This window comes from Pieris napi, chromosome 1 (assembly GCF_905475465.1).
Source record: "Pieris napi chromosome 1, ilPieNapi1.2, whole genome shotgun sequence".
NCBI classification, from domain to species: Eukaryota; Metazoa; Arthropoda; class Insecta; order Lepidoptera; family Pieridae; genus Pieris; species Pieris napi.
In genome coordinates this window covers 10770970-10785591 of record NC_062234.1, presented here as the reverse complement: position 1 = coordinate 10785591, position 14622 = coordinate 10770970, and the positions used below count along the sequence as shown (strand labels likewise).

General features: G+C 34.0%; 3 protein-coding genes across 3 annotated transcripts in view; 2 read left to right on the top strand and 1 right to left on the bottom strand.

Moving 5' to 3' along the window:
- Positions 1-355: 355 nt before the first annotated feature.
- LOC125053727 (leucine-rich repeat-containing G-protein coupled receptor 4-like) lies at positions 356-4053 on the top strand. The gene is made up of 3 exons (XM_047655247.1): positions 356-535; positions 1710-1888; positions 2574-4053. Exons 1-3 carry the CDS (start codon positions 532-534, stop codon positions 3897-3899), a joined length of 1509 nt encoding a protein of 502 aa, XP_047511203.1. The 5' UTR covers positions 356-531; the 3' UTR covers positions 3900-4053.
- Positions 4054-4417: 364 nt separating this feature from the next.
- Positions 4418-8997, top strand: LOC125053722 (leucine-rich repeat-containing G-protein coupled receptor 4-like). Its single transcript, XM_047655234.1, has 4 exons — positions 4418-4623; positions 4931-4996; positions 6261-6462; positions 6765-8997. Exons 3-4 carry the CDS (start codon positions 6283-6285, stop codon positions 8814-8816), a joined length of 2232 nt encoding a protein of 743 aa, XP_047511190.1. The 5' UTR covers positions 4418-4623; positions 4931-4996; positions 6261-6282; the 3' UTR covers positions 8817-8997.
- Positions 8998-11084: 2087 nt separating this feature from the next.
- LOC125054167 (protein windpipe) overlaps positions 11085-14622 on the bottom strand; it is a 35616-nt gene continuing 32078 nt past the window's right edge. The window contains exon 3 of the mRNA XM_047655945.1: positions 11085-14155. Coding sequence (XP_047511901.1) covers positions 12035-14155 — 2121 coding nt within the window. The 3' untranslated portion in view covers positions 11085-12034. The remainder of the gene's footprint in view (positions 14156-14622) is intronic.

The window sequence follows — 14622 nt, the reverse complement described above, 5'->3', positions numbered from 1 at the left end:
AATTTACAGAATACCATTGCGCGGCCCACTGAATTACCTGTTTAATAGGCAGGGAAACTATTTAACTTAGTATGTACCTATACGAATATATATGAGAATTTAATGATGAATGAGCAGTTGTCAACCATATAATCTGATTTATATCATATTAAAGTTAATGCCTATCTGTTTTCTCAGAAAATAATTATCCTCTTTTATAAAATGAAGATTAGATAAGTACCTCAGTTAATTTTATTTAATTACGAAAATTGTTTTTTTAGACACGCAATCTTACAGCTTTTATAATCGACTTATCTCAATTTTTGATAAAACTGATAAGTTTATCATATTAAAACACCATTTATATCTGACCAGTTCCACGGGCTGGGCCAATGCGAGCAAATATAAGTTTTTCAAGATTATTTCGTGTGTGATAAGGTATAAGGTTGTATTGTGAAAAGGGGAATATTTTATGTGAGAAATCATTGCAGTATTACTATTGTGTGGAATATGTGATATGAAAAATAATATGCGGAAGAAAATTTGTCTGTAATGGGTAAGTTAATCTTGTCAGTGTTGCCATACAAATTATTTTTAACGTGAGAATTTCGTACCATTTAGGTCAAACTGAAAGTGATCTTAATCTTGCTTTAATAGTTTTTAGTTTTATTGCAAAAGATCTATATAACATGGATCATATAACCCATTGTTTACATGAACAATTCCGTGTTTTGAATGTTTTCAAATCGCAAATCTATCTTAAAATGTACATGGTTTTAGAGGCTTAGGTTTGATAATATGCACCGTTTAATGAATTTTTAAGTTAATAAGCAATTTTTAATACAAATTTAATTCAAATTATATCATCGTTATATCCTATTACTACAATCAGTTTTAAATAATTATCGCTTCCTATATTCTACTTAGATAACACAGAATTGTGTGGTTATCGCATTTATATTTATATGCAGAAAGAATATTAATATGTTATACTAAGGGTCTGTTTCACAATGTATAGATAAATTAGGCTATTTGACACTTCATCGGACTCATAACTTATGATGGACTTTATGTGACCAATAGCGCTATCTGACAGTCGTGAAACGTAACAATAGTGTTTATCCTACCAATAAGTAATAAATAGCTAATTTGGAACTTATGTAGAACTTATCCGTACATTGTGAAACAGACCCTAAATAATATTAGGCATGCGATTTTTAACCCTGCGTTCGCTGTAGAAATAATGTTTGCGTGAGAAATAAACTCCCGTACGGGACTGGTGAATCCAGAATTCACTTGAGTTACAGTCAAAATTATTTTTTTATGAATATGACAGTATTTACAAGCTTGTGTTATATGATGTTCTAGTACCGTTTTGAATCGTTTTTATACTGAATCTACTAACAAAAGTTTTATCTGGGAGTATCAATCAAAAGTTGGTGATAGGGTAAATCCAGTCCTAGCCCCAGGGCCCTAGCCTATCCAGCCAGTTAAAACTGATCCCCTACTTAGTCAAGAAGAGGTTTTGAACCATTGATTGATATAACATCACTCCTATTATTAATACTTAGAGACCTTGATGACGATATTATAAATTTGGAACTAAAATTTAAAAAGAAGTTCAAATTCAATATGCACATATAAAAATATATTCAGATCCATAGACTTATAAAGTCTCAATAGGAGGGCAATACCAAATTTCCCATTCATATTAATTTATATAATTTCAGATGTGGGTGTTTTATCAGTGGTAGTATGGTTGCTGCCAGCGGTGGTGTTGGGCGGAGTCCTACGCGACGACATTGATTTTCAGGATGACCCTTGTCGTACATACAGTCAGGATGGCCTTTGGTTTTTAGACTGCTCAGATCGGGGCCTGACTGAGTTACCCGATAATTTGAACTACGATGTAAGTATAACCTTTAGGATTGTAAATAAGGTATAACAGGAAGTATTTTTTTAGGGAAGTGAGGGTTTCAATTATCCGGTATATATATTTTTACAATGAAGTTTATAAACGACTTAGCTATTTAGTTTGGGAAAAATGACCAGAAGACAGAGTACAACACAGAAGTGCCATGTTTATCATGAAATATGTACTGGCAAAATTCTGTTATGTATATTTTTTGATACGTTCTTGTAACACAATAACTATGCCAGTGTTTATCTTAATATATATAAATTACGTGTCACGTTGTTTGTCCGCTATGGACTCCTAAACTACCGATCCGATATCAATCAAAATTGCACACCGTGTGTAGTTTGATCCAACTTAAAAGATAGGGTAGTTTAAATCTCAAATTATAGTCGCAATATTATTTTATTGCAAAATATTTGTTTATTATTTGATACAATTCTAACAGATGGCGCTGTATTAAAAGTACCAACGTTTTACATAAGCTATAATTTAATGGTATAACCACCAAAAAAGCATGGTGGTCCCCATGACTGGTGTTCTCCTATCGTTTCCCTTTAATAGTTTGCTACTATGTAATATAACAAAAATCTTAGCTAAGCAACGCTTGGCCGGTCTGCTAGTAATATAATAGTTATTCAGTGATTCATTTGATTAACAGTTTATTTTTTAATTTCAGGTGCAGGTGCTAATACTCGCTAATAACAACTTTGTTTCATTCCCGAAACAACTTGAACAGTTTTCCGATCTCCATACACTTGATATGTCTGGCAATCGTCTCTCTACCACACTGCCTGCGTATGTAGAATCATTACAGTCACTAAAGGTCCTTAATTTATCAAATAACAATTACGATACTTGGCACGCTAGTCAGAGAACCTTCAACTTCAATAAGTTGGATCTTTCTAAGAATAAAATAAATGGAATAGAAGAAGATGCTTTCGCGAGGATGGGTAACCTTTCTTTTTTGGATTTATCCGAAAATAGACTGAACGACCTACCGAAAACTATGTTCTCCCGTGCAACTCGTCTATTTGAACTTAATCTATCGAGAAATTACTTTTTATCGGTCCCACAGTTCCAGACCCAGTATTTACGAATTCTACATCTTAGCAACTGTCAAATTTCCGGCTTCCACAAAACCGCTATTTCTGAAATGACGTCACTGCTCGTGCTTGATCTCTCAATCAATCAGATTGAATCCATTCCTGATGATTTTGAATCATTAACGTTACAAGATCTAATACTGAGCTACAATGAAATAAATATGTTAACAGACAATACATTCTCGTCACTACCGCATTTAGCGGTTTTAGATCTGAGAGGAAATGAGTTCAAAGAAGTCTGGTTGACCTCCTATTTTTCCTCAAATCCCTTTTTGAGGAGTGTTTATGTGAAGGGGAACCGGTGGAGCTGCGAAGGGTTCAGTGTGAACTTGCTCCTCACTTATGACTTTTTGACAAAAGAACCGGCTAAAGTGAATGACAAGGCGTCGCTAATATGCTATTCACCTTCGAATGTAACACAGCTATCTTGGCAACAGGCTTATATTAGGACGTGGCATGCAGACGATAGCTCTGGCAATGGCTACACATTTATGGCTGTCATGATAGGTGTAATTATAGGAATTGTATTGACATCGTTTGTGTGTCGTAGCTTGATGTATATAAATAAGCCAGATCCATCTCGAACTACTGCGAATACTGTTTTAAATGGCCCTTCAACCCCCGCCGTCAATAATGATATAGAAACAAGAATACCGTTAAGAGTTACGAATCGTGATGATTTACCTCCTACTTACGATGAGGCATTGCTTCTGCCGCAATTAACCTCATCGTTTCATTCACTTCCAGACTTTGTTGATGCAGAAGAGAATTTAAGGAGAAATCGTAGATCCAGGTCTATTGGTGATTTAACAGATCCGAGGCCACGTTTAGGTGACAGACGATCAACTCGACGAACGATTCGTTTGAATTCAAACGTTGAAACCAGAGAAAATTCCTAAAAGTGTACCGTATTTATTGTTTGAAGGTGTTTGTGTTACTGTTTTGTTGTTATATATTTAACGATTATTTAAGGTCTAATTTATATGCGATTTTAAAAGATAGTTATAAGATTTAGGTAATTAAATACAACATCAACATATTATTTAAAAACTGTTTTTATTGTTTCATTTATAGATACGTCAAATATAATATATAATGTAGTTGTGTGTGGACCACATAGCTATATTGTATTCATCTTGAAAATTTTAAAAGTGACATCTATATTTCACTATATAGCGTTAGAAACTGTGATAAAGCTTTACTAACTATAAATCAAGGAAAAGATTCACAACATCAAGCAGAGATGGCGTTGTATTAAAAAATAAGTTAAGATTTTATATCAAAACATCTTTCAGAAATAAATTTATAGGAAAAGTATAATAATTGCCTGTTAAAATGCATTCTTAATTCAATACTAAACGTCTACTTAGTCATCAAATTAGGTATATTTATTTTGTTCTAAAGTTAGTAATGTACCTACTATCTTATAGAACCTTATCGTTATCAATGATAACACGTCATTCGTGGATTTGGCTCATACAATGTTATCTACTATAGAATATCGCACGTAAAATACAAAATTTTAATTTTTTATTGTGGCAACTATCTGCTAAACTGTGTTGTGTGTGAAATATAAAGAAAAAAAAACCATCTAGGAATTTGTAAAATGTAAAATCGTGTATGGTAGGTTCAATATTTTTGTAATTATTGTGAAATGAACCATAAATTACCTTTTTTAATAAAAGTAAATGAAATGGGTCTTAAAAAAAGACAATTTAAACTTTCTCCAATACTTTCTTTAGTTACTTCACCGTTTCATCGTTGACTTAAGCGTATGATTTCAAATCATTGTGACTCTATCATCAGAATTTTATGCACGTTAGAAGAGTCTTTCCATAGATCAAGAACTTTGTAAACCAAACCTGAACTTTCATACTAATAGATCATTAAACCATTCAACTATAATATAACATAGAGGACTTCTTTACAGCCATTACAGCATTTGTATACATTGTACTGGAAAAACATTCATCTCTGTTTGCAGTTTCGATATCAGGTGAGCAACTATATACCGACCTAAATTTAAGTATTCCATAACCACTTATCAAAGTTGATAAAAGATAAAACTGTGACTATGTGTTTTACCTACTTAGTATTAAACATATATTTCGATAAAAAAGTTTTAGACAATGACTTAATTTAAAAAACACAAAATTTTGGAACGCCTTAAAATTCATGATCTTATTATGAAAACGGGTCAATAAATTTGCTAAACCAAACAGTACAATTTTTGGAACGAAGTTCCTTATCGCGCGTTGTGAAAGGGGGCTAGACGGAAAAACTTCTTACGAAAAGTTGTCACGACACTTTTTTGCTATTTGCTATTGTAATACACCGGTTCTCGTCCGATCACCGAAGTTAAGCAACGTCGGGCGAGGTCAGTACTTGGATGGGTGATCGCCTGGGAACACCTCGTGATGTTGGCTTTTTTTTTCGTCGTAAGATTGGTGTCGAGAAAATCTATCATACTTTTATGATACCAATTAACATATAAATTAATCGAAAGGAATTTCGTTCTATCCCTTGACACCTGTAAAGTTTTTTTTTATTTTAATTTGTTTATATTTACCGGCTATTAAATTAGCGCAGAGCCATTTTAGGCTTCAGTCAAAGCGTGACCGGAAAGAAATTCGAACACCTGACTATGACTCAAACAGGAAACAAGCTCTACAGTATGATCTCAATTATACTACTTGTAAATACAGATAAAAGAGATAAAATATAGTTAAGAATCCTAGTAAATATAGTAGTGTTCGCTCAGTGCTTTTGAATTACGACTGTGTGCAAATGGATTATACGTTCGATTAAGTAACGCTTCCTTCTACAGTCAGGACATCGGCATTTCTCAAAACCCAAAAATCTACGACATTTATCAGGCACGGAAGTCTATAAAAATAATAATTGTCAAAGAAACGGAGGCTATCTGCGGTCAAGACTGATTGTGACTACTGGAGTATTATTTTATCATAATATATAGTTACATCCGTAACTTATAAATATCACCAGTAGGCAGAATCACCTGTTACTTTCCACGTAAACGTTATCAAATCGATATTTTTGTATTAAATTATCCTGAATATTATAGCTACTTACGGAGTATGTTTTGAATTATTTAGTAACTCTTCAGCAAACAAACATTGCTCCAATTCCATTTTCTCCGAAAACAAACAATACATAACTCAACAATAATTATCTAATGTGCGCGTATTTCAACATTGATATAAAATAAACATTCATGTATTATTTTTTATTAATTTCAGGTAGTAATGATCCAGAGACGTGATGATACTATTGCGACTACTAGGAATATGCGTTTTTATTTTATCAACAAAGTCAGAGTTATTAGACTTCGATGACAATACGAGCGAAATATGCTACCTGTGCATATGCAATGACGATAGAACCAGTATCGACTGCTCTAGGAGAGGACTTACCAATCTTCCAGATGGCATCCCAAGAAAGGTACATATTAAATAGGTATATATGACTATACATCTCTTTGGAGCATCTGAGCTGATTTATAATCTAGTCGACGTAGAACCAACCAAATCTAGATAGGTATCAAATGTTTTAGAGATATCAACTCAGATTCTTTAATCTACTATAGGGAAACCAAAAAATTACATGCCGTCTGCCGGATATAGTGCTTAGTGAAACTGATTTACTTTTTTTTTCATTCAAATTCAGCTAATGTTCTAAACTTACTTTACTTGTATACAAAAACTATGTCTTGACCTAATTAATTTTAAATATTTGTTTTTCAGGTCAAGAAGCTTAATATTTCAAACAATGAAATATCAATTTTTCCGTCAACATTCAGCAAGTTGTATAATTTAGTATCCTTAGATTTAAGTGGCAATCAGCTCGTTGAAATACCTGAGAATGCCCTGCAAAATCTAACATATCTCGAAGTTTTAAATTTATCCAAAAACAATTTTGAATCATGGATAAGTCTTAATCCAAATGAAATCCTGCAGCCGTTATCTAATTTGAAAATTCTGGATTTGTCCCACAATAAATTTACTACATTGGCGAATTTAGCAAACCAAGAATTATTAATAAGTCCATCGTTGGAAACACTTATATTGGACAATTGTGAAATAGAATCAATACACGGAAGATCGCCATTAAGTGGACTGATTAATATTAGAGTATTTAAAATCAACAATAATCCTTTAATAAGATTTCAAAACCTTATCTCACCAACGCTTAAAAGTTTGTACTTAAGTAATTGTAAGCTTAGCTATATTAGCCCTAACGAATTATCATATTTACCATCGTTAGTTTACCTTAAAATGTCACATAATTATCGATTAGAAATATCTTCAACAATTAACACTCTCTCTTCAACGTCCCTAAAATATTTGGATATATCCTATTGTAACGTACTTCAACCCAGTCTCAAAGGTTTCCAGAATTTAAGAAAAGCTATCATTAATCACAATATGATAAGATTACTACCGGGAAATGAATTTTTCAATAACTCAAAGCTGGAATACCTTGATTTGTCATACAACAACATTGGATCAATTTCTAGTAATACATTTCGAGGGTTGACGTCACTTAAATTCTTAGATCTGTCTTGGAATGAAATAGCTCAAATACCAGAAAACAGTTTGTTAGAAATGCCATCCTTAACACAACTGAAATTGGCAAGGAACTATATAACACGAGTTGGATACTTGAAATCTACATCACTATCAATCATCGATATGAGCTCCTGTGAAATAAATACGATAGGCAAGGCATCTTTAGAAGGTTTGCCATCGCTCGTTGAACTTGATGTATCACACAATCTTATATCACATATCCCAGATAGTATTTCTTCAAACTCCTTGAAATATCTAAACCTCAACTATAACAGACTGAGCCATATAACCAACAATACCTTCTTCATGTTACCGCGGCTCAGTGGCCTCGGAGTCATTGGAAATCGATTTACAATAATCTGGAGCAGATATTTCTTTCAGTCTAATCCATACTTAGACAAATTAGAGCTAAGTGACAATATGTGGCGTTGCGATTGCACGGATGACAATATGTTCGATTTTTATGAATATATTACTCTCGAACCGAACAAAAAGGAAGAGTCATACAATTTAATGTGCCATGGACCGCAAGATGCAGTAGGACAAACTTGGTTAGAGGCATGCTACTTCACATGGAACCCCGCGGAGAGAACTCAAAATGCTAAAAGTTTGATATGGTTTATTATTATTATGATTGTAGGATTGGCTCTATGTCTTGTGTTAGTAAATGGAATTAAAACAACAATGAATCGTCGTGTAGCATCCCTCCAAGCAGAAAGAGAAAGACAAGTAGAGGAAGCGAGAGATAGACTAAGGCAGTTGAGAATACGTGCAGAACAGGAGGCGTTATGTAATACCCCAGACCCAAGAGACTTAATAGCCCCACCCACCTATGACGAAGCTCTCTCCATGCCGAAATTAAATGTCTCTTGCTACTCTTTGAATGAAACGGGAACTGGTAAAAGCAGGAGAAAGAGAGGCAGGAGGAAAACCAAGTCAAGTGGTGACTTACTAGAGGAAACTGAAGCGCACGCTGATGTAGAAGACTTAGAACTAACAGAAACAAGTAACAGCCGAAGAAGGCGTCGTCGTAGATCTACAAAATATGGAAGTCATGAGATTGCAGAACTAGATCACTCACCAGGCGCAAGGAGACGGCTTATGTCAGGTAACGAGTCTGACGATGATAATGTAGTAATACAAGTAGAAGCTGATCTGGAAAGATCTACGCGGAATAGAAATAGGCGCCATTCTGTAAATGAAGTGCCAAGAGAAAGTGACTTTTAGATAAAGTGTGCTTTATTGTACTATTTCAAGTCATCATAAATAGACATTTAAAACAAATAGACTATAATTTGTTTGGAGTATAAAAGTACATATCATTAAAAAAATATTATTATGGAGACACGTTGAGTATTGTCCAGATTATATCAATTATATATTTTTAAAATAAATTTTGTTATAATTCTGAAGGTGTATTTTTTTATCTATGTATAATATAGATATACTAACAAAGGCAAACATAAAAATAATAAACTTATAAACTTTAAATATATTTTGGAAGTAAGCGCCATCTTGTGAACACTCTATAAACTAGCACGGGATGTCTCGTCCCACTTATTAAAAAGGTTAAATTCCCGAATGTCATTAATAACAGAATTGTTCGGGGTGGCTAAGAGATGTCGTGATTTACAGCATAAAATTTATTTATCACGTCCAATTGACAAGCTTTCATTAACATTAAATTCGAATCTAATGAAGCCTTACTACGTATCATGGCATGACTTTGAGTTTCCAAAAACTAACACAGACATAGCGCTCGATCATAATCTAAAAAACTCTCAAATACATGTACAAACACACCCATTCACACACTCACACATTTACTCATACTTAATGCCTATTAAGACATAGTTGTAACACTAAAATACTTTTTTTAACTGTTTTAAACATGAACCAAGTAACATGGAATAATTGTCATCTAGTTACCCTCAACATATATCGCTAGTGAGGAAGGGACTCCCTAGTGTGGGGACTAGCGATATATGAATTCTATCACAACCCTTTTGTCATAAACAAAGTTTTTATTATTATTATATCATCTTTATTCCTAACTATTTTTTGTCTTTTGTGTCTATTAGTATAAGCACAGATTTAATTTTTGTCTATTTTTCCCGCATCACATATTAGACCATCACTGGAATTAGTACCTTGAAAGCCAAAAAAGTTGCCTCCATTAAGTGAAAACTTAATTGACTTGGCACGGTATATGCTACATCAAATTATAAAACGAAGTATGTGCATATTTTAGTAAGTCTTTGGTTCATATTTTGTACGGCAAAACAATTTATATAATTCATAAAATTAAGTACCTTCTTAATTACTATTTTTTTCGAATGTTGTATTATCAGAATAATTGAGAATATTTAGCCTTATTAGTAAAATACAGCAAACCTATCAGTTGTATTCTATCCATACGTGTATGTCCTTCTAAGAGTGTCATTTTCATGTCTATGTCGCAGCCAACTAGCTTAATTAGCTGTTCAATCAACAGGCTAGCCTCTTTATTAAACAGCGCCGTAAAACTAGCGGCCTGAATTAAAGTCAGCCGTAGCATTTGTTACAAAACTGGCTGGCTAATGCTTAGGTAATTCGTACGATCATGTGATAGAAATATCTGACATAAAAAATTCTTTCTATAATATATCTATATATATAAAAATGAAACCCGTTTTCCGTTGTCACGACATCACATGAAAACGGCTCGACCGATTTGTCTGATTTTTTTTTTGTTGTGTTTTTAATTGTCAGGAGAAGGTTCTTATAAAAGAAAAAAAGAAAAAAAATTGCGCGGAAAATTAGAAAATTCAAGAATACTTAACCACCATACAATTCGAACTTTTTGGTGTAACCTTATGGCGTTTGACATAACACAACATTGACAGAATGCGTGCTGCAAATATCGTCAGAGAATGTAAGAAATATGAATATCGTTCAAAATAAATGCTTCGATCGGAGTTATTATATTGATAATACATATAATAATATGCGAGCCAGAAAAACAAACAAAGAATGTTGTATAACATAAAGCATTAGAATAATAAACACTTTGTTTCCGAAATATTTTTTAATTCATTATACCAATTTGAAATCAATATTCATAGTTAAGACAGGACAACGTCTGTCGGGTCCGCTAGTTTCAAATATTATAACTTATTAGTGTTATTACGTTTACTCTTAGTGTCACTACACTCTTCCATATTATTTTTAATTAAATCATCAAATTTGTTGTTTGCTGACGCCTTATTGACAGTTTGGAGTAGGTAGGAGAAAGTGGAACTAAATTGAAATGAACAGGATAGGCAAGTAACGTCGGCAAGTAAGGCATATAACGTCAGCGATTCTAATAATTTGCCTAGCTTTTTGATCAAATGGCTGAATTCAAGCCGCTAGTTAAACGGCGCTGTTTAGTAAATGGACTAGGCTGTTAATTGAACGGCTAATTAAGCTAGTTGGCTGCGACATCTACATTATAAAGTGATTAAAAGAAACACATTTTCAATCAACATTTTATATCGTTCAAAATAAAATTACATCATTTATAAAAAAATTACATTGGAATTATTGTTCTCGTATTTGATCCTTATAAAGATTCATGATATTTCTTAGATAAAATATTGGTGTTCAGAATAAGTCACAAGCACTACACGAGATAATAGTTAAAAGATAAAACAGGGATTTTTATTGTATTAAAAATAAAAATATGAAATAGAAGTTGCTTAAGCAAATAACTATTAATATACATTTGTTTCAATCTGCATAACTAAGATTTTACGTTATAGCGTTGCTTACAATAAAATGGTATCACATTCTTAAATACTAAATAATTATAATAATATTACTTAAAGGAACTTATGCTTAAGTTATGAAACGAATCTCTGGTAAGACAGAAAATAATAATAGTGACACCGAACTTTCCATAGCATGTGAGTAATGGATACAACAAGTAAGTACACAACCCTTGAAAACTCAACATTGTATCCAGAATTTTTATAGGAGATTTCTAAAAAAGATACAGGGCCTATAGTGCCACAAACGTATCTGGCCTGGTTATACAAAGTGAGGGAAAATGGAAATTTACCAGCCGTAACTGGGACAGATATATTTCTGGCATACAGGGATGCGATAACAGCCGAGCCTAACGAGGATTCCAATTTTAAATGTAACTCTAAAAATGGCAACATTTTATACACATATTATAAAAATATTTCACTTATCGCTCAATATACTCTCATAAATATACTAATAAGTTAAAAATAAAGGCACTGTCGACTACAAACACACTTTGGCAGTACTTAATACACAGTCAATACCTTCATACCAGTTACGAGTCCCCCTTTAATTGACACACATACGCTTAAATCACAGAATTTTGCCAATAGTATGAGTTTGTTATTAGACACCGATATATACAATCCCTTAATGTTTTATTATTGAACTAAATTTCAAGTAGCGGACTTGCGTGCGTTTCCATCGACTGAAGGTGTTATTATTATATCCCCTGCGTTAGACCTGCTCCTAGTAACTAGTACTGGAGTCTTAGGTTTTGGAGTTTCCGACATTTTGATTCGAACCCTGCCCATATCAGGTGAGTAAACAGGCACATATTCCCGAGATGGTGTCAGATAGTCAGAATCAGTGGCTCCATTAATTAGTGGTTGCGAAATGTCAGAGCCTCCAGTGCCATTTAATCTGGGTGAATCATCATCAATAGGAACAAAGATGTCTTCACTAGAAAGAGAATGTCTGTTACCAGATGTGGGTGATGCTGGGTCGGAGTCAAAAGAAGTCTCTTGTTGTAAAACTGGGTCTTCGATTAAATTATTATCCTTAGAGCTACTTTTGTTCTGATTTGTGTCTCGTGGGCTATCCGTTCTTAGGTGTTTATCATCATTCTGCTTAATCCCATTTCCTATGTCTCCGTTTTCATTTTTTTTCACATTATTTTCATGTGTTGGTACTAGTTCATATCTTCCGTTAGTCTTTTTATCAATAGGCGCCTCTACTGCAGCTGGCTTGCCTAATAACGATTTATTCATGTCAACCATTTCTTTCGAAGCTTTTTCCACATCGCGTTTTTGTTGCCTAAGAAGTCTTCTATCCCTTCGCTTACGCATTTGTCCTTTGGTGATTGCAAAACCAATTAATCCGACTAAAAGAACCACTATTAAAGCTATGCATACATAAGTTCCTGTTTTGTGTGGTGTTACTGTTTCTTCCGTATTCGGTATTTGACCCAAAACTTCTGAAGCCTGAGTTATTCGTATTTGTTCTGATACGGTCGTGTCTCTTGTGATTTGGGGTGTTACTGCTTTCTCAGTCACGACTTCGACATTAGCATTTCGACTGTGCCAATCAACTCCACCTTGATAAATGGATGGTGGTTCCGGAATGGGGAATTCTGTTGTGCTCCCATTGTTGTCTTCATCATTTTCGAATATTTTATGAACCGGTTCCGGATTAAACTCCTCAAATACAGGAGTTGTAGTCTCTGGTAATCTTTCAGTCTGATCTTCGTAATCGAAAGTAAACATTCCCTCTCCAGATCCCTCTCCAGATCCTTCTAAGGGATTTTCTGTGGTTGTAATATTATTAGCGGGTAATATTTCTTCCGAAAGCATCAGATTGGCCAATATTTTTTTCTCATGAACTGGTTCAATAATATCACTTATTGTCGTGCTTTCAGCTTCACCAGAACCTTCGATTTCACTTAAAGGAGAAGAAGTTGACAAGCGACCCACTTTCATAAACTGTACGCTATCATCGTCGTCAGAGAGTTCTTCACCATGAATGATATTTCCATCCTCTAAGTCGTTTCCAGATACTAAGGACATAGATTTTAATGCTGATGTTTCCTCTCCAATTCTAATAGCATCAATTGGTTGGTCTCCCATCATCATATCCATAAAATCCGTTTTAGAAGCTTTACATATATCTTTCGTTTTTAGTTCTAGCCAGGAACGGCCTTTAAGCCTCAATGGTGTTTGACATTTAACATCATCTATGTACACATTTAAGGATAATAAGTGGTCCCGAGCAATAACATTATCACAAGAACAATGTAGGGGATTTCCTTCAAGTTCCAAATGTTCTAGACTGTTCAAATGTGTAACATCAGAAGGCACGTCTTCGAGTAAATTATTTGTTAAATCTAAAGAGCTCACGCTTTTTGGTAAATGCACTAGTGCCAACTTTTGAAATCTATTGTTAGCCAGATTTAAATGTACGAGTTTTCGTGAATTATGTAAAAATTTATTGATATCTGTAAGGCCATTCGTGGATAAATCTAGAGTAACAACTTCAGTAAGTTTATCTAATTCATGAGTTATTTTAGTTATATTGTTGTGCGAGAGATCTAAAATATTAACATTATGGTGTTTCTGACGTAGAGTATATTTGTAAAGCTCTGCTAGGTTGCTGCACGTGGCTCGGTGTAAGCCATCTCTCGTGGTGCTGCAAACGCAGCTTTTCGGGCAGATGGCAGCCAAAGATGAATTCAGAAGTAGGGACACCACTATGAAGCAAGCAGATATACGCAGCCACGCCATGTTGTAGCTTTGCGCCATCTGAAAAGAGAATACAACATTTTAGTACACAAAACGACAAGAATTTTTCATCAAAAAATATTTCTGGCGAATCATTGTCACAGTGAAACAGAGTCGTATCACGTGTAATTCTGTTTTATTTATATTCGTAAATCCTCGGTGCACTTGGCCGGCGCGCGGGCCAGAAGTAGTTCAATGTTAGAGGCAGGAAGCAGACTGTTAACCATTTGTGCGAATGTTACACTGTCTTCGCTGGAGACGCCTAAGTGGACAATATTGCACAATACCTAATTGACTTCGTGTGTTACATACTAGAAGCTTGAATTGTGCCATGAAAACTTAAATAAATTCCAAGAAACGAATAATATATGTGTTGCACACACATGAACATTATATAATATTATAGTTTGCATTGCAAATCATCCATCCTTGATTATCCTGAGTGGTTCACGGACGGAGGAGCTATGGCGGAACATACACAAAGTTCA